Below are 21022 nucleotides of genomic sequence, written 5' to 3' on the forward strand. Positions count from 1 at the left end.
GTATATGAGGATATAGGGGGGATTATTACAGTATATGGGGGCTCTGCTATGGTATATGAGGATATAGGGGGGATTATTACAGTGTATGGGGGGGCTCTGCTATGGTATATGAGGATATAGGGGGGATTATTACAGTGTATGGGGGGGCTCTGCTATGGTATATGAGGATATAGGGGGGATTATTACAGTATATGAGGGGGCTCTGCTATGGTATATGAGGATATAGGGGGGATTATTACAGTATATGGGGGGGCTCTGCTATGGTATATGAGGATATAGGGGGGATTATTACAGTATATGGGGGGGCTCTGCTATGGTATATGAGGATATAGGGGGGATTATTACAGTGTATGGGGGCTCTGCTATGGTATATGAGGATATAGGGGGGATTATTACAGTGTATGGGGGGGCTCTGTTATGGTATATGAGGATATAGGGGGGATTATTACAGTATATGGGGGCTCTTCTATGGTATATGAGGATATAGGGGGGATTATTACAGTATATGGGGGCTCTGCTATGGTATATGAGGATATAGGGGGGATTATTACAGTATATGGGGGCTCTGCTATGGTATATGAGGATATAGGGGGGATTATTACAGTGTATGGGGGGGCTCTGCTATGGTATATGAGGATATAGGGGGGATTATTACAGTATATGGGGGCTCTGCTATGGTATATGAGGATATAGGAGCAGGGCCGCCGATAGGGCAGTACAACTGGTACTGCCGTATGGAGCCCGGACCCTAAGAGTCATGGGGGGGGGGCCGCCGCCCCCCGTCCGCTACGCTAGGGGGGCCCGCCCGGCCCCCCTTGCCACCTGTTTTTGAGCATCCCGAGAAGCTGCTTCCGCGCAGTGAGCACAATGAGCGGGCGGAACATTAAAGCGATAAGAATACAGGAGCAGGACCTGTCAGCATCCTGCTCCTACATTCCCTCCCATAGGCTGCCGGCACTTCATACCAGCAGCCTATGGGAGGCCGGGCCGTGATCATGTGCCCCTCCGGCAGGCGTGATCATGTGACGTCATCACGTCTGCCGGAAGTCCCGTCCCTGCGGCTCGCAAGATGGAGCCCGAAGAGGAGGAGGAAGAGCTGCTGCCTGCACAGCGCGGATTAGGTGAGTAGGATGTTTGTTTTTTTAGGGGAACCTCTGGGGCATTATTAGTATATGGGGGCACCTCTGGGGGCGTTATTAGTATATGGGGGTACCTCTGGGGGCATTATTAGTTCATGGGGGCACCTCTGGGGGCATTATTAGTATATGGGGGCACCTCTGGGGGCATTATTAGTTCATGGGGGCACCTCTGGGGGCATTATTAGTATATGGGGGCACCTCTGGGGGCATTATTAGTATATGGGGGCACCTCTGGGGGCATTATTAGTATATGGGGGCACCTCTGGGGCATTATTAGTATATGGGGGCACCTCTGGAGGCATTATTAGTATATGGGGGCACCTCTGGGGGCATTATTAGTATATGGGGGCACCTCTGGGGGCATTATTAGTGTATGGGGGGCACCTCTGGGGGCATTATTAGTATATGGGGGGGCACCTCTGGGGGCATTATTAGTATATGGGGGGCACCTCTGGGGGCATTATTAGTATATGGGGGCACCTCCGGGGGCATTATTAGCTCATGGGGCACCTCTGGGGGCATTATAAGTATATGGGGGCACCTCTGGGGGCATTATTAATATATGGGAGCACCTCTGGGGGCATTATTAGTTCATGGGGGGCACCTCTGGGGGCATTATTAGTATATGGGGGCACCTCTGGGGGCATTATTAGTATATGGGGGCACCTCTGGGGGCATTATTAGCTCATGGGGGCACCTCTGGGGGCATTATTAGTATATGGGGGCACCTCTGGGGGCATTATTAGTGTATGGGGGTACCTCTAGGGGCATTATTAGCTTATGGGGGCACCTCTGGGGGCATTATTAGTGTATGGGGGTACCTCTGGGGGCATTTTTAGTGTATGGGGGCACCTCTGGGGGCATTATTAGTATATGGGGGCACCTCTGGGGGCATTAGTATATGGGGGCACCTCTGGGGGCATTATTAGTATATGGGGGCACCTCTGGGGGCATTATTAGTATATGGGGGCACCTCTGGGGGCATTATTAGTATATGGGGGTACCTCTGGGGGCATTATTAGTTCATGGCGGCATTATTAGTATATGGGGCACCTCCGGGGGCATTATTAATATATGGGAGCACCTCTGGGGGCATTATTAGTTCATGGGGGGCACCTCTGGGGGCATTATTAGTATATGGGGGCACCTCTGGGGACATTTTTAGTATATGGGGGCACCTCTGGGGGCATTATTAGCTCATGGGGGGCACCTCTGGGGGCATTATTAGTATATGGGGGCACCTCTGGGGGCATTATTAGTATATGGGGGCACCTCCGGGGGCATTATTAGCTCATGGGGGCACCTCTGGGGGCATTGTTAGTATATGGGGGCACCTCTGGGGGTATTATTAGTATATGGAGGTACCTCTGGGGGCATTATTAGCTCATGGGGGCATCTCTGGGGGCATTATTAGCTCATGGGGGCATCTCTGGGGGCATTATTAGTATATGGGGGCACCTCTGGGGGCATTATTAGTTCATGGGGGCACCTCTGGGGGCATTATTAGTATATGGGGGCACCTCTGGGGGCATTATTAGTTCATGGGGGCACCTCTGGGGGCATTATTATCTCATGGGGGCATCTCTGGGGGCATTATTAGCTCATGGGGGTACCTCTAGGGGCATTATTAGCTCATGGGGGCACCTCTGGGGGCATTATTAGTTCATGGGGGCACAGCTGGGAATCCTACATACAGGGGGCACAGCTGGGAATCCTACATACAGGGGGCACAGCAGGGGATCCTACATACAGGAGGCACAGCAGGGGATCCAACATACAGGGGGCACAGCAGGAGCCATTATTAGTTTATGGGGGCACAGCTGGGAATCCTACATACAGGGGGCACAGCAGGGAATCCTACATACAGGGGGCACAGCGGGGAATCCTACATACAGGGGGCACAGCAGGAGCCATTATTAGCTCATGGGGGCACAGCAGGGGATCCTACATACAGGGGGCATCCCACATTCCTACTCGCTTTACTGCACATAACACCAAACAGCGCAGTTACTATGGGAGCCGACAGGAGGGAGAAAGGGAAGGAAGTTGCTAGAAATGGGCGGAGCCTAAATTGTTTGTCTCGCAGGTTCTGAAAAGGTGAAACGTATCTGGAAGGAATCATCATGGAGGTCTGGGCCGGATGGAGAGGAAAAGGGAAAGTGACGCCTCAGATCAAAGAAGACGTCACCTGTCAGTCACTGTATGACACTTTTCTTATTTTGTAGAACATCATTTAGTAGGGGCTCCCCGAGGTGACAGCTACTACATTATCTGTACTCAGAGATATCACTGTGTTATCTGTGCTGTTACATAGGACTGCAGGTGACATCTACTACATGATCTATACTCGGAGATATCACTGTGTTATCTGTGCTGTTACATAGGACTGCAGGTGAAATCTACTACATTATCTGTACTCAGAGATACCACTGTGTTATGTGGTGTTACATAGGACTGCAGGTGATATCAGGTGATTTCTCCAGGTTGCAGAAGTTCATACTTCATCGTGCCCTGGTGTGCTTGTGTCTGTATACATGTGTGCTGGTGTCTGTATGTGTGTATACATGTGTGCTGGTGTCTGTATACATGTGTGCTGGGGTCTGTATACATGTGTGCTGGTGTCTGTATACATGTGTGCTGGGGTCTGTATGTGTGTATACATGTGTGCTGGTGTCTGTATACATGTGTGCTGGTGTCTGTGTGTGAGATCAATTCTAGAGAACTGGCACATATACCCCATTTTCCCCAGTGGCTTAAAATGTAACATCTGTTATACAGTTATAAAATTGTAGAAATTAAATGTGAACAAGGTGCAATTCAAATAGACACTTACTTGTATAGCTGCCTCTTGTGCTCTGTATGCAGTGCGTTATATTCACCCCTGCAACGTACAATTTATAGCGTGTCTACAAGCCCAGCGGGGCTCATTATGATGGAGACTAAAACTTACACAAGAGTGGGGTAGGGGTTCCCCTGTATTCAGAATGCTGTTGAGTGCTCGGCAATGCCCCGTCTGGGATTATTGAATTTCGAGGGTCTATGCAGAGCAGGATAAAGACACCTCTGCTGCACAAACAGGATCTCCTAGAAAGCGTTCTCACCGCCATGTATTCCCTATCACTGGCTTGGGTGAGCTAAACTAGTCTGCCTAGGGGTGTGTGGGATTTGTATATGCTCACTAACATGGAACAGCCTCATTATATTATCCTTATCAACATATTCTATGTTAGTGAGCATACCGGGGGGGATATTGGTGAACATATACAAATCACACAGCCCCCCAGACCCTCAAAATTCAATAACCCCAGACGGGGCATTGCCTAGCACTCACCAGCATTCTGAATACAGGGGAACCCCTACCCCACTCTTGTGTAAGTTTTAGTCTCCATCATAATGAGCCCCGCTGGGCTTGTAGACACGCTATAAATTGTACGTTGCAGGGGTGAGTATAACGCACTGCATACAGAGCACAAGAGACTGCTATACAAGTAAGTGTCTGTATGGGGACATTTACATTGCACCTTGTTCACATTTAGTTTCTACAATTGTATAACTGTATAACAGAGGTTACATTTTAAGCCACTGGGAAAATGGGGAATATGAGCCAGTTCTGTAGAATTGATCGGAACCAAATTATACCTCCCAGCAAGGCGTGGGGCCAACACACTATTTTTTTTTATTAATGTGGGGGGCCCAGACACTTTGGTTGTATGGGGCCCCGAAATTCCTGATGGCGGCCCTGCTGCTGAGTGACAGATCTCTCCTGGATTCACCATCTCACCATATGCAGTAGCCTGGGTGAGATGTACCTCCCCTCCAACACTTTTCCAGTGACATGTCTACATTAGACAGATCACACTGACATATTCCTGTGTCCATCGGTTATTACATAGATCACACTGACATATTCCTGTGTCCATCGGTTATTAGATAGATCACACTGACATATTCCTGTGTCTATCGGTTATTACATAGATCACACTGACATATTCCTGTGTCCATCGGTTATTACATAGATCACACTGACATATTCCTGTGTCCATCGGTTATTACATAGATCACACTGACATATTCCTGTGTCTATCGGTTATTACATAGATCACACTGACATATTCCTGTGTCCATCAGTTATTACATAGATCACACTGACATATTACATAGATCACACTGACATATTCCTGTGTCCATCGGTTATTACATAGATCACACTGACATATTCCTGTGTCTATCGGTTATTACATAGATCACACTGACATATTCCTGTGTCCATCAGTTATTACATAGATCACACTGACATATTCCTGTGTCTATCGGTTATTACATAGATCACACTGACATATTCCTGTGTCCATCGGTTATTACATAGATCACACTGACATATTCCTGTGTCCATCGGTTATTAGATAGATCACACTGACATATTCCTGTGTCCATCGGTTATTAGATAGATCACACTGACATATTCCTGTGTCCATCGGTTATTAGATAGATCACACTGACATATTCCTGTGTCCATCGGTTATTAGATAGATCACACTGACATATTCCTGTGTCTATCGGTTATTAGATAGATCACACTGACATATTCCTGTGTCCATCGGTTATTAGATCACACTGACATATTCCTGTGTCCATCGGTTATTAGATAGATCACACTGACATATTCCTGTGTCCATCGGTTATTAGATCACACTGAAATAGCTGCTGCAAAAACCCAAGATTTTTAGGGAGGCCCAAACTTTTCCATATTACTGTATGTATGATGCAGGATTGTGTATGCACTTATTATAAGTTGCAGGTTTTCTGCACACACACCTTACTTATGGTCCACAGTCCATACAGGTATACAGGACCCCAGAACTACACACTACAGGTACACAGGACCTTCACCAACTATATACTACAAGTATACAGGACCTCCACTAACACTACCAATGTTGTATTTAACCATGCTCAGTATAACACTGCCAATAGATCACACTGACATATTCCTGTGTCTATCGGTTATTACATAGATCACACTGACATATTCCTGTGTCCATCGGTTATTACATAGATCACACTGACATATTCCTGTGTCCATCGGTTATTACATAGATCACACTGACATATTCCTGTGTCTATCGGTTATTACATAGATCACACTGACATATTCCTGTGTCCATCAGTTATTACATAGATCACACTGACATATTACATAGATCACACTGACATATTCCTGTGTCCATCGGTTATTACATAGATCACACTGACATATTCCTGTGTCTATCGGTTATTACATAGATCACACTGACATATTCCTGTGTCCATCAGTTATTACATAGATCACACTGACATATTCCTGTGTCTATCGGTTATTACATAGATCACACTGACATATTCCTGTGTCCATCGGTTATTACATAGATCACACTGACATATTCCTGTGTCCATCGGTTATTAGATAGATCACACTGACATATTCCTGTGTCCATCGGTTATTAGATAGATCACACTGACATATTCCTGTGTCCATCGGTTATTAGATAGATCACACTGACATATTCCTGTGTCCATCGGTTATTAGATAGATCACACTGACATATTCCTGTGTCTATCGGTTATTAGATAGATCACACTGACATATTCCTGTGTCCATCGGTTATTAGATCACACTGACATATTCCTGTGTCCATCGGTTATTAGATAGATCACACTGACATATTCCTGTGTCCATCGGTTATTAGATAGATCACACTGACATATTCCTGTGTCCATCGGTTATTAGATAGATCACACTGACATATTCCTGTGTCTATCGGTTATTAGATAGATCACACTGACATATTCCTGTGTCCATCGGTTATTAGATCACACTGACATATTCCTGTGTCCATCGGTTATTAGATAGATCATACTGACATATTCCTGTGTCCATCGGTTATTAGATCACACTGAAATAGCTGCTGCAAAAACCCAAGATTTTTAGGGAGGCCCAAACTTTTCCATATTACTGTATGTATGATGCAGGATTGTGTATGCACTTATTATAAGTTGCAGGTTTTCTGCACACACACCTTACTTATGGTCCACAGTCCATACAGGTATACAGGACCCCAGAACTACACACTACAGGTACACAGGACCTTCACCAACTATATACTACAAGTATACAGGACCTCCACTAACACTACCAATGTTGTATTTAACCATGCTCAGTATAACACTGCCAATGTTATACATTACCAGGCTGTATATAACACTGCCAATGTTGTATATAACCAGGCTGTATATAACACTACCAATGTTGTATATAACCAGGCTCTGTATAACACTACCAATGTTGTATATAACCAGGCTCTGTATACAACACTGCCAATGTTGTATATAACCAGGCTGTATCTAATACTGACAATTTTGCATATAACCAGGCTCTGTATATAACACTGCCAATGTTGTACATAACCAGGCTATATCTAATACTGACAATGTTGTATATAACCAGGCTGTATATGACACTGCCAATGTTGTATATAACCAGGCTCAGCATAACACTACCAATGTTATACATTACCAGGCTGAATATAACACTGCCAATGTTATACATTACCAGGCTGAATATAACACTGCCAATGTTGTATATAACAAGGCTCTGTACATAACACTGCCAATGTTGTATATAACAAGGCTCTGTATATAACACTGCCAATGTTGCATATAACCAGGCTGTATATAACACTGCTAATGCTGTATAAAACCCGGCTGTATATAACACTGCCAGTGTTGTACATAACCAAGCTGAATATAACACTGCCAATGTTGTATATAACCAGGCTGTATATAACACTGCCAATGTTGTATATAACCAGGCTGTATATATCACTGCCAATGTTGTATATAACCAGGCTTTATATAACACTGTCAATGTTGTATATAACCAGGCTGTATATAACACTGCCAATGTTGTATATAACCAGTCTGTATATAACACTGACAATGTTGTTTGTACCCAGGCTGTATATAACACTGACAAGGTTTTATATAACCAGGCTGTATATAACACTTACAATGTTGTATATAACCAGGCTGTGTATAACACTGACAATGTTGTATATAACCAGGCTGTATATAACACTGACAATGTTGTATATAACCAGGCTGTATATAACACTGACAATGTTGTATATAACCAGGCTCTGTATGTAACACTGCCGATGTTGTATATAACCAGGCTGTATATAACACTGACAATGTTGTATATAACCAGGTTCTGTATAGAACACTGCCAATGTTGTATATAACCAGGCTGTATATAACACTGCCAATGTTGTATATAACCAGGCTGTATATAACACTGCCAATGTTGTACATAACCAGGCTGTATGTAACACTGTCTATGTTGTTTATTACCAGGCTGTATATAACACTGCCAATGTTGTATATAACCAGGCTCTGTATACAGTCTGATCACATGACATCTCAGTTTGGCTATTAGGTATTTAGGTTGTTTAAAGTTTTTAGTTTATTTCTAATGTGCATAAGCTACAATTTACATAAACAGTGCAGAACTGTCGGGGTATATAGCGTATAAAGGGGTATATAGGGCTCCTGGCCATTTCCACAGGTCCTCCTGGGCACCTTGGAACAAATCTAATTAACACCCTGACACTTTGTACCCGGGCAGCGACGGGTACATTTTCTAGTCTCACATATATCACACTATACATAACACGAATATCACACAAATATCACACATACATCACATATATCACACTATACATCTCACATTTATCACACATACATCACATATATCACACTATACATCACACGTATATCACACATACATCACATATATCACACTATACATCACACACATATCACACTATACATCACATATATATCACACATATATCACACTATACATCACATATATCACACTATACATCACATGTATATCACACAAATATTACACATACATCACATATCACACTATACATCACATATATATCACACAAATATTACACATACATCACATATAACACTATACATCACACGTACATCACACTTACATCACACATACATCACACATACATCACACATACATCACACATACATCACACTTATATCACACATATATCACACATACATCACACATACATCACACTTATATCACACATACATCACACATACATCACACATACATCACACTTATATCACACTTATATCACACTTATATCACACATACATCACACATACATCACACTTATATCACACATACATCACACATACATCACACATACATCACACTTACATCACACTTATATCACACTTATATCACACTTATATCACACATACATCACACAAGCTCCTCTGTATATCGCTCCCCTGTGGCAGGGTCGGTGCTGAGCCTCCTCTCTCTCTCTTTAGTGCCTGGATATGTTGGCTGTTTTGTGGATCGGGGGATTCCTCCTGCCCTCAGCGGGGCAAGCGGCACATCCAAGAAACTCACAATCCAGACCTGCATCCAATTTTGCCGGAGAAAGGGCCACAAGGTACACAACACCCTACATCATCCACATCCCGTCACATCATCAGCACCGCATCCATCGTCCATCTACTCCACATCCCGTCACATCATCCATCCTCACAACGTCCCGTCACATCATCCATCCTCACAACGTCCCGTCATATCATCCATCCTTACAACGTCCCGTCACATCATCCTCACAACGTCCCGTCACATCATCTATCCTAGCCAAATCCTGTCACATCATCCATCCTAGCCAAATCCTGTCACATTATCCATCCTAGCCAAATCCTGTCACATCATCCATCCTAGCCAAATCCTGTCACATCATCAATTCACTCCGCGTCCCATCACATCGTCGGCGCCACGTCCAATCATCCATCCTCACCACATCCCATCACATCATCGGCACCACGTCCCATCATATCATCGGCACCACGTCCCATCACATCATCGGCGCCACGTCCAATCACATCATCCATCCTCGCCACGTCCCATCACATCATGGCTGCCACGTCCAATCACATCATGGCTGCCACGTCCAATCACATCATCCATCCTCACCACATCCCATCACATCATCGGCACCACGTCCCATCACATCATCGGCACCACGTCCCATCACATCATCGGCACCACGTCCCATCACATCATCAGCGCCACGTCCAATCACATCATCCATCCTCGCCACGTCCCATCACATCATGGCTGCCACGTCCAATCACATCATCCATCCTCGCCACGTCCCATCACATCATCGGCGCCACGTCCCATCACATCATCGGCGCCACGTCCAATCACATCATCCATCCTCGCCACGTCCCATCACATCATCGGCGCCACGTCCCATCACATCATCCATTCTCGCTGTGTCCCATCACATCATCCATCTACACCGCGTCCTGTTCCATCACATCATCGGCGCCGCGTCCCATCACATCATCCATCCTCGCCGCGTCCCATCACATTATCCATCCGCGCCGCGTCCCATCACATCCTCCATCCTCACGTCCCATCACATCATCCATCCTCACCACATCCCATCACATCATCGGCACCACGTCCCATCACATCATCGGCACCACGTCCCATCACATCATCGGCACCACGTCCCATCACATCATCGGCGCCACGTCCAATCACATCATCCATCCTCGCCACGTCCCATCACATCATGGCTGCCACGTCCAATCACATCATCCATCCTCACCACATCCCATCACATCATCGGCGCCACGTCCCATCACATCATCGGCGCCACGTCCCATCACATCATCCATTCTCGCTGTGTCCCATCACATCATCCATCTACACCGCGTCCTGTTCCATCACATCATCCATCCTCGCCGCGTCCCATCACATCATCCATCCTCGCCGCGTCCCATCACATCATCCATCCTCGCTGCGTCCCATCACATCATCCATCCGTGCCGCAACCCATCACATCATCCATCCTCACCACGTCTTATCACATCATTTATCCTTGCCGCATCCCATCGCATCATCCATCCGCACCGCGTCCCTTCACATCTTCCATCCGCACCGCGTCCCATCACATCATCCATCCGCACCGTGTTCCATCACATTATCCATTCGCGCCGCGTCCCATCACATCCTCCATCCTCACGTCCCATCACATCATCCATCCTTGCCACATCCCATCACATCCTCCATCCGCGACGCATCCCATCACATCATCCATCCTTGCCGCGTCCCATCACATCATCCATCCTCACCACGTCTTATCACATCATCCATTCTCGCTGTGTCCTGTCACATCATCCATCTACACCGCGTCCTGTTCCATCACATCATCGGCGCCGCGTCCCATCACATCATCTGTTCTCGCTGTGTTCCATCACATCATCCATCTACTCTGCTTCCCATCACATCATCCATCTACTCTGCTTCCCATCACATCATCCATCTACTCTGCTTCCCGTCACGCCATCTGAGCCCTCTTTCCTCATCATCTATGATCCCGTCTCTCCCTGGCAGTATGCGGGTGCGGAGGCTGGCTATGCCTGTTTCTGTGGCGGCTCCTCGGAGGTGGACGCTCTGCAGATGGTTGGCTCCTCCCAGTGTGACCAGGTCTGCTTTGGCCGGAGCAGTGAGCTGTGTGGTGGTGATGGGCGGCTCAGTGTGTACAGTGGTGAGTAGTGCAGGGAGTTTGTCGCCTGGTGTAGTGTTGGTTCTGTGTCATGTCTTGTCTTCTCCGCAGTTTGGGTGGGATCCTGTCATGGGAACCTCTCCTCCCCCGTTGGGGTCCTCTACTCTCCTGACTTCCCGGATGAGTATGGCGCTGACCGATCCTGCTCCTGGGAAGTCTCAATTCCTAACGCAGCTGTACAGATCCAATTCAGATCCTTTCACATCTTTGACCCCAATGATGTCTTAGAGTTGAGGGATGGAGACAGCGGAAATCTCCTGCTTCAAGTTCGGGGGGGACAGAAACCCCCAAACACAGTCACTTTCCAGACCTCTCACCTCCAGATCACTTTCGAATCTGATCACCAGATCAGTGGAGCTGGATATGTGCTGCTTTACAGAGGTGAGTACAGAGCTGTGCAGTACAGAGGTGTGTGTGTAGTGGTGGAGTACATCCTCGGGGGTGGGTACAGCACTCTGCTGTGTGTGAAGGGGTGGAGTACATACTCAGGGTGGGTACGGCACTCTGCTGTGTGTGTAGTGGTGGGTACTGCACTCTGCTGTGTGTGAAGGGGTGGAGTACATCCTCTGGGGTGTGTACAGCACTCTGCTGTGTGTGTAGTGGTGGAGTGCATCCTCGGGGGTGGGTACAGCACTCTGCTGTGTGTGAAGGGGTGGAGTGCATCCTCGGGGGTGTGTACTGCACTCTGCTGTGTGTGTAGTGGTGGAGTACATCCTCTGGGGTGTGTACTGCACTCTGCTGTGTGTGTAGTGGTGGAGTGCATCCTCGGGGGTGGGTACCGCACTCTGCTGTGTGTGTAGTGGTGGGTACTGCACTCTGCTGTGTGTGTAGTGGTGGAGTACATCCTCGGGGGTGGGTACTGCACTCTGCTGTGTGTGTAGTGGTGGAGTACATCCTCTGGGGTGGGTACAGCACTCTGCTGTGTGTGTAGTGGTGGAGTACATCCTCTGGGGTGGGTACAGCACTCTGCTGTGTGTGTAGTGGTGGGTACTGCACTCTGCTGTGTGTGTAGTGGTGGAGTACATCCTCCGGGGTGTGTACTGCACTCTGCTGTGTGTGTAGTGGTGGAGTACATCCTCTGAGGTGGGTACTGCACTCTGCTGTGTGTGTAGTGGTGGAGTACATCCTCTGGGGTGGGTACAGCACTCTGCTGTGTGTGTAGTGGTGGAGTACATCCTCTGGGGTGGGTACAGCACTCTGCTGTGTGTGTAGTGGTGGAGTACATCCTCTGGGGTGGGTACAGCACTCTGCTGTGTGTGTAGTGGTGGAGTACATCCTTGGAGGTGTGTACCGCACTCTGCTGTGTGTGTAGTGGTGGAATACATCCTCCGGGGTGTGTACTGCACTCTGCTGTGTGTGTAGTGGTGGAGTACATCCTCGGGGGTGGGTACGGCACTCTGCTGTGTGTGTAGTGGTGGAGTACATCCTTCAGGGTAGGTACAGCACTCTGCTGTGTGTGTAGTAGTGGAGTACATCCTCCGGGGTGTGTACTGCACTCTGCTGTGTGTGTAGAGGTGGAGTACATCCTCTGAGGTGGGTACTGCACTCTCCTGTGTGTGTAGTGGTGGAGTACATCCTCCGGGGTGTGTACTGCACTCTGCTGTGTGTGTAGTGGTGGAGTACATCCTCTGAGGTGGGTACTGCACTCTCCTGTGTGTGTAGTGGTGGAGTACATCCTCGGGAGTGTGTACTGCACTCTGCTGTGTGTGTAGTGGTGGGTACAGTACTCTGCTGTGTGTGTAGTGGTGGAGTACATCCTCGGGGGTGGGTACGGCACTCTGCTGTGTGTGTAGTGGTGGAGTACATCCTCGGGGGTGGGTACTGCACTCTGCTGTGTGTGTAGTGGTGGAGTACATCCATGGAGGTGGGTACAGCACTCTGCTGTGTGTAGCAGTGGAGTACATCCTCCGGGGTGGGTACAGTACTCTGCTGTGTGTGTAGTGGTGGAGTACATCCTCCGGGGTGGGTACCGCACTCTGCTGTGTGTGTAGTGGTGGAGTACATCCTCGGGGGTGTGTACTGCATTCTGCTGTGTGTGTAGTGGTGGGTACTGCACTCTGCTGTGTGTGTAGTGGTGGAGTACATCCTCGGGGTGGGTACCGCATTCTGCTGTGTGTGTAGTGGTGGAGTACATCCTCCGGGGTGGGTACAGTACTCTGCCGTGTGTGTAGAGGTGGAGTACATCCTCCAGGGTGGGTACAGCACTCTGCTGTGTGTGTAGTGGTGGAGTACATCCTCGGGGGTGTGTACTGCACTCTGCTGTGTGTGTAGTGGTGAAGTACATCCTCGGGGGTGGTTACCGCACTCTGCTGTGTGTAGTGGTGGAGTACATCCTTAGGGGTGGGTATTGCACTCTGCTGTGTGTGTAGAGGTGGAGTACATCCTCCAGGGTGGGTACAGCACTCTGCTGTGTGTGTAGTGGTGGAGTACATCCTCTGAGGTGGGTACCGCACTCTGCTGTGTGTGTAGTGGTGGAGTACATCCTTGGGGTGGGTATTGCACTCTGCTGTGTGTGTGTAGTGGTGGAGTACATCCTCTGAGGTGGGTACAGCACTCTGCTGTGTGTAGTGGTGAAGTACATCCTCGAGGGGTGTACAGCACTCTGGTGTGTGTTTAGTGGTGGAGTACATCCTCGGGGGGTGGGTACAGCACTCTGCTGTATGTGTAGTGGTGAAGTACATCCTCGGGGGGTGTACAGCACTCTGCTGTGTGTGTAGTGGTGGAGTACATCCTCGGGGGGTGTACAGCACTCTGCTGTGTGTGTAGTGGTGGAGTACATCCTCGGGGGGTGTACAGCACTCTGCTGTGTGTGTAGTGGTGGAGTACATCCTCCGTAGTGGGTACTGCACTCTGCTGTGTGTGTAGTGGTGGAGTACATCCATGGAGGTGGGTACTGCACTCTGCTGTGTGTGTAGAGGTGGAGTACATCCATGGAGGTGGGTACTGCACTCTGCTGTGTGTGTAGAGGTTGAGTACATCCTCCGGGGTGGGTACTGCACTCTGCTGTGTGTGTGTAGTGGTGAAGTACATCCTCGGGGGGTGGGTACTGCACTCTGCTGTGTGTGTAGAGGTGGAGTACATCCTCTGAGGTGGGTACAGCACTCTGCTATGTGTGTAGTGGTGGAGTACATCCTCCGGGGTGTGTACTGCATTCTGCTGTGTGTGTAGTGGTGGAGTACATCCTCGGGGGGTGTACAGTACTCTGCTGTGTGTGTAGTGGTGGAGTACATCCATGGAGGTGGGTACAGCACTCTGCTGTGTGTGTAGTGGTGGAGTACATCCTCTGAGGTGGGTACAGCACTCTGCTGTGTGTGTAGTGGTGGAGTACATCCATGGAGGTGGGTACAGCACTCTGCTGTGTGTGTAGTGGTGGAGTACATCCATGGAGGTGGGTACAGCACTCTGCTGTGTGTGTAGTGGTGGAGTACATCCATGGAGGTGGGTACAGCACTCTGCTGTGTGTGTAGTGGTGGAGTACATCCTCGGGGGTGGGTACCGCACTCTGCTGTGTGTGTAGTGGTGGAGTACATCCTCGGGGGGTGTACAGTACTCTGCTGTGTGTGTAGTGGTGGAGTACATCCTCTGAGGTGGGTACAGCACTCTGCTGTGTGTGTAGTGGTGGAGTACATCCTCGGGGGGGTACAGCACTCTGCTGTGTGTGTAGTGGTGGAGTACATCCTCGGGGGTGGGTACTGCACTCTGCTGTGTGTGTAGTGGTGGAGTACATCCTCGGGGGGGTACAGCACTCTGCTGTGTGTGTAGTGGTGGAGTACATCCTCGGGGGGTGTACAGCACTCTGCTGTGTGTGTAGTGGTGGAGTACATCCTCCGTAGTGGGTACTGCACTCTGCTGTGTGTGTAGTGGTGGAGTACATCCTCCCGGGTGGGTACTGCACTCTGCTGTGTGTGTAGTGGTGAAGTACATCCTCGGGGGGTGGGTACTGCACTCTGCTGTGTGTGTAGAGGTGGAGTACATCCTCTGAGGTGGGTACAGCACTCTGCTATGTGTGTAGTGGTGGAGTACATCCTCCGGGGTGTGTACTGCACTCTGCTGTGTGTGTAGTGGTGAAGTACATCCTCTGAGGTGGGTACAGCACTCTGCTATGTGTGTAGTGGTGGAGTACATCCTCGGGGGTGTGTACTGCATTCTGCTGTGTGTGTAGTGGTGGAGTACATCCTCGGGGGGTGTACAGTACTCTGCTGTGTGTGTAGTGGTGGAGTACATCCATGGAGGTGGGTACAGCACTCTGCTGTGTGTGTAGTGGTGGAGTACATCCTCTGAGGTGGGTACAGCACTCTGCTGTGTGTGTAGTGGTGGAGTACATCCTCTGAGGTGGGTACAGCACTCTGCTGTGTGTGTAGTGGTGGAGTACATCCATGGAGGTGGGTACAGCACTCTGCTGTGTGTGTAGTGGTGGAGTACATCCATGGAGGTGGGTACAGCACTCTGCTGTGTGTGTAGTGGTGGAGTACATCCATGGAGGTGGGTACAGCACTCTGCTGTGTGTGTAGTGGTGGAGTACATCCTCGGGGGGGTACAGTACTCTGCTGTGTGTGTAGTGGTGGAGTACATCCTCGGGGGTGGGTACCGCACTCTGCTGTGTGTGTAGTGGTGGAGTACATCCTCGGGGGGTGTACAGTACTCTGCTGTGTGTGTAGTGGTGGAGTACATCCTCTGAGGTGGGTACAGCACTCTGCTGTGTGTGTAGTGGTGGAGTACATCCATGGAGGTGGGTACAGCACTCTGCTGTGTGTGTAGTGGTGGAGTACATCCTCGGGGGGTGTACAGTACTCTGCTGTGTGTGTAGTGGTGGAGTACATCCTCCGTAGTGGGTCCTGCACTCTGCTGTGTGTGTAGTGGTGGAGTACATCCTCCCGGGTGGGTACTGCACTCTGCTGTGTGTGTAGTGGTGAAGTACATCCTCGGGGGGTGGGTACTGCACTCTGCTGTGTGTGTAGAGGTGGAGTACATCCTCTGAGGTGGGTACAGCACTCTGCTGTGTGTGTAGTGGTGGAGTACATCCTCGGGGGTGTGTACTGCATTCTGCTGTGTGTAGTGGTGGGTACTGCACTCTGCTGTGTGTGTAGTGGTGGAGTACATCCTCTGAGGTGGGTACAGCACTCTGCTGTGTGTGTAGTGGTGGAGTACATCCATGGAGGTGGGTACAGCACTCTGCTGTGTGTGTAGTGGTGGAGTACATCCTCGGGGGTGGGTACCGCACTCTGCTGTGTGTGTAGTGGTGGAGTACATCCTCGGGGGGTGTACAGTACTCTGCTGTGTGTGTAGTGGTGGAGTACATCCTCGGGGGGTGGGTACAGCACTCTGCTGTGTGTGTAGTGGTGGAGTACATCCATGGAGGTGGGTACAGCACTCTGCTGTGTGTGTAGTGGTGGAGTACATCCTCGGGGGTGGGTACCGCACTCTGCTGTGTGTGTAGTGGTGGAGTACATCCTCGGGGGTGTACAGCACTGTGCTGTGTGTGTAGTGGTGGAGTACATCCTTGGAGGTGTGTACCGCACTCTGCTGTGTGTGTAGTGGTGGAGTACATCCTTGGAGGTGTGTACCGCACTCTGCTGTGTGTGTAGTAGTGGAGTACATCCTCGGGGGTGGGTACAGCACTCTGCTGTGTGTGTAGTGGTGGAGTACATCCTCTGAGGTGGGTACAGCACTCTGCTGTGTGTGTAGAGGTGGAGTACATCCTCCGGGGTGGGTACTGCACTCTGCTGTGTGTGTAGTGGTGGAGTACATCCTTGGAGGTGTATACCGCACTCTGCTGTGTGTGTAGTGGTGGAGTACATCCTCGGGGTGGGTACCGCACTCTGCTGTGTGTGTAGTGGGGGAGTACATCCTCGGGGCTGTAGGTGGGTGGAGTTTATCCTTTGGGACTGTAGGTGGGTGGAGTTTATCCTCAGGGGGCCGTGGGTGAAGCATATCATCGGGGGGCTGTAGGTGGGTGGAGCATATCCTCGGGGGGGGGCTATAGGTGGGTGGAACATATCCTCACGGGGCTGTAGGTGGAGAATATCCTCGGGGGCCTGTAGATGGGTGGAGCTTATCTTTAGGGGGTTGTAGGTGTGTGGAGCTTTATTATCTGGGGGCTGTGGGTGGGTGGAGCTTTATCAACTGGGGGCTGTAGGTGGGTGGTGCTTTATCATCTGGGGCTGTAGGTGGGTGGTGCTTTATCATCTGGGGCTGTAGGTGGGTGGAGCTTTATCAACTGGGGGCTGTAGGTGGTAGAGTTTATCCTTGGGCACTGTGAGTGGAGCTTATACTTTTGGGGCTGTAGTTGGGTGAAGTTTATCCTTAGGGGGCTGTAGGTGGGTGGAGGTTTATCATCTTGGGGCTGTAGGTGGGTGGAGGTTTATCATCTTGGGGCTGTAGCTGGGTGTAGCGTTATCAACTGTGGGCTGTAGGTGGGTGGAGCTTTATCATCTGGGGCTATAGGTGGGTGGAGCTTTATCATCTGGGGCTGTAGGTGGGTGGAGCTTTATCATCTGGGGCTGTAGGTGGGTGGAGCTTTATCATCTGGGGCTGTAGGTGGGTGGAGCTTTATCATCTGGGGTTGTAGGTGGATGGAGCTTTATCATCTGGGGGCTGTAGGTAGGTGGAGCTTTATCATCTGGGGCTGTAGGTGGGTGGAGCTTTATCATCTGGGGCTGTAGGTGGGTGGAGCTTTATCATCTGGGGCTGTAGGTGGGTGGAGCTTTATCATCTGGGGCTGTAGGTGGGTGGAGCTTGTCACATGTGGCTTTCTCCAGGTGATGCAGTCTTACTACATTTCAGGTCTGGGACTGCCGGGGACATCATTGGCTCCGTCATCTTCTTCCCCTAATGTAGATGACAGTGGTGTGGTTGGGGGCGCTTCCAGGAATGGTGAGTGACACAGACCTGCCCACGGGATGGGGTGACAGCTGTCTGTAGGTGGGTGGAGCTTTATTATCTGGGGGCTGTAGGTGGGTGGAGCTTTATCATCTGGGGGCTGTAGGTGGATGGAGCTTTATCATCTTGGGGCTGTAGGTGGGTGGAGCTTTATCATCTGGGGGCTGTGGGTGGGTGGAGCTTTATCATCTGGGGGCTGTAGGTGGATGGAGCTTTATCATCTGGAGCTGTAGGTGGGTGGAGCTTTATCGTCTGGGGCTGTAGGTGGGTGGAGCTTTATCATCTGGGGCTGTAGGTGGGTGGAGCTTTATCATCTGGGGGCTGTAGGTGGATGGAGCTTTATCAACTGGGGGCTGTAGGTGGGTGGAGCTTTATCATCTGGGGGCTGTAGGTGGGTGGAGCTTTATCATCGGGGGCTGTAGGTGGGTGGAGCTTTATCATCGGGGACTTAGGTGGGTGGAGCTTTATCATCTGGGGCTGTAGGTGGGTGGAGCTTTATAAACTGGGGGCTGTAGGTGGTGGAGTTTATCCTTAGGTGGGCTGTAGGTGGGTGGAGCTTTATCATCTTGGGGCTGTAGGTGGGTGGAGCTTTATCAACTGGGGGCTGTAGGTGGGTGGAGCTTTATAAACTGGGGGCTGTAGGTGGATGGAGCTTTATTATCTTGGGGCTGTAGGTGGGTGGAGCTTTATCAACTGGGGGCTGTAGGTAGGTGGAGCTTTATAAACTGGGGCTGTAGGTGGATGGAGCTTTATCATCTGGTGGCTGTAGGTGGATGGAGATTTATCATCTGGGTCTGTAGGTGGGTGGAGCTTTATCATCTGGGGCTGTAGGTGGGTGGAGATTTATCATCTGGGGCTGTAGGTGGGTGGAGATTTATCATCTGGGTCTGTAGGTGGGTGGAGCTTTATCATCTGGGGTTGTAGGTGGGTGGAGCTTTATCATCTGGGGCTGTAGGTGGGTGGAGCTTTATCAACAGGGGGCTGTAGGTGGGTGGAGCTTTATCAACAGGGGCTGTAGGTGGGTGGAGCTTTATCATCTGGGGCTGTAGGTGGGTGGAGCTTTATCATCTGGGGCTGTAGGTGGGTGGAGCTTTATCATCGGGGGCTGTAGGTGGGTGGAGCTTTATAATCTGGGGCTGTAGGTGGGTGGAGCTTTATAAACTGGGGGCTGTAGGTGGTGGAGTTTATCCTTGGGCACTGTGAGTGGAGCGCTTCCAGGAATGGTGAGTGACACAGACCTGCCCACGGGATGGGGTGACAGCTGTCTGGCAGCCACGTTGTACTCACCTGTCTCTTCTTTCCAGCGTGGCTCTTCCTGATGGCTGGCTTGCCTCTTCTGCTTCTCGGGATTGGATACATGATGTGGAGGTAAGATCCCAGACGTGCCGTCACCTTCTCCCCATAGATTGCTGAGGATCTGCTGACCACTCCCCAGATATGGCTGTGCCTGGGGGAAGGGCGTAGCTGCCCACAGCTGATCCTGCTTGCAGTGGGTGTGGCCTGTATTCACCCTTCTCTCATTGGCAGGTACCTGCCCTGCGGTCGGGGACCTCCTGATCATCAGCGCTGCTCCATATTGTACAGACACAAGAAGACGCAGAGCGGTGACCTCACCACAGTCAACCAATCATCCATGAAATCCCTGCTATGACCACGCCCCTGAGCTACCATGGATCCCGCCCCCGAGCTACCTGAGGGACACATGAACTAGGACTGTGCCATTATAAAGCATGAGCTGTGAAAGAAGAGACAGGAGGCGTCACCCCCCCGGGCACCTCCCACTTCTACAGAGACAATTCAGAGACATTGCTGGAAATATTTATCTGTACAATGTGATAGCAAGATAAAGCTTAATGTGAATGTATTCCAGTCTTCTCCAGAGCTGCACTCACTATTCTGCTGTTACATCCTGTCTCATCCTCCAGAGCTGCACTCACTATTTTGCTGTTACATCGTGTTTCATCCTCAAGAGCTGCACTCACTATTCTGCTGTTACATCCTGTCTCATCCTCCAGAGCTGCACTCACTATTCTGCTGTTACATCCTGTCTCCTCCTCCTCCAGAGCTGCACTCACTATTCTGCTGTTACATCCTGTCTCATCCTCCAGAGCTGCACTCACTATTCTGCTGTTACATCCTGTCTCATCCTCCAGAGAGAGCTGCACTCACTATTTTGCTGTTACATCCTGTCTCATCCTCCAGAGCTGCACTCACTATTCTGCTGTTACATCATGTCTCATCCTCCAGAGTTGCACTCACTATTTTGCTGTAACATTGTGTTTCATCCTGCAGAGCTGCACTCACTATTCTGCCAATACATCGTGTTTC

General features: G+C 49.7%; 1 protein-coding gene across 1 annotated transcript in view; it reads left to right on the forward strand.

The window, feature by feature from the left end:
- The window catches only part of KREMEN2 (kringle containing transmembrane protein 2), a 43845-nt gene extending 23287 nt beyond the window's left edge, over positions 1 to 20558 (forward strand). Inside the window, exons 5-10 of the mRNA XM_069984742.1 lie at positions 9546 to 9670; positions 11644 to 11797; positions 11867 to 12196; positions 18599 to 18688; positions 19999 to 20062; positions 20222 to 20558. Coding sequence (XP_069840843.1) covers positions 9546 to 9670; positions 11644 to 11797; positions 11867 to 12196; positions 18599 to 18688; positions 19999 to 20062; positions 20222 to 20345 — 887 coding nt within the window. The 3' untranslated portion in view covers positions 20346 to 20558. The remainder of the gene's footprint in view (positions 1 to 9545; positions 9671 to 11643; positions 11798 to 11866; positions 12197 to 18598; positions 18689 to 19998; positions 20063 to 20221) is intronic.
- Positions 20559 to 21022: the final 464 nt, after the last annotated feature.

Source organism: Dendropsophus ebraccatus, chromosome 9, assembly GCF_027789765.1.
Source record: "Dendropsophus ebraccatus isolate aDenEbr1 chromosome 9, aDenEbr1.pat, whole genome shotgun sequence".
Classification (NCBI taxonomy): Eukaryota; Metazoa; Chordata; class Amphibia; order Anura; family Hylidae; genus Dendropsophus; species Dendropsophus ebraccatus.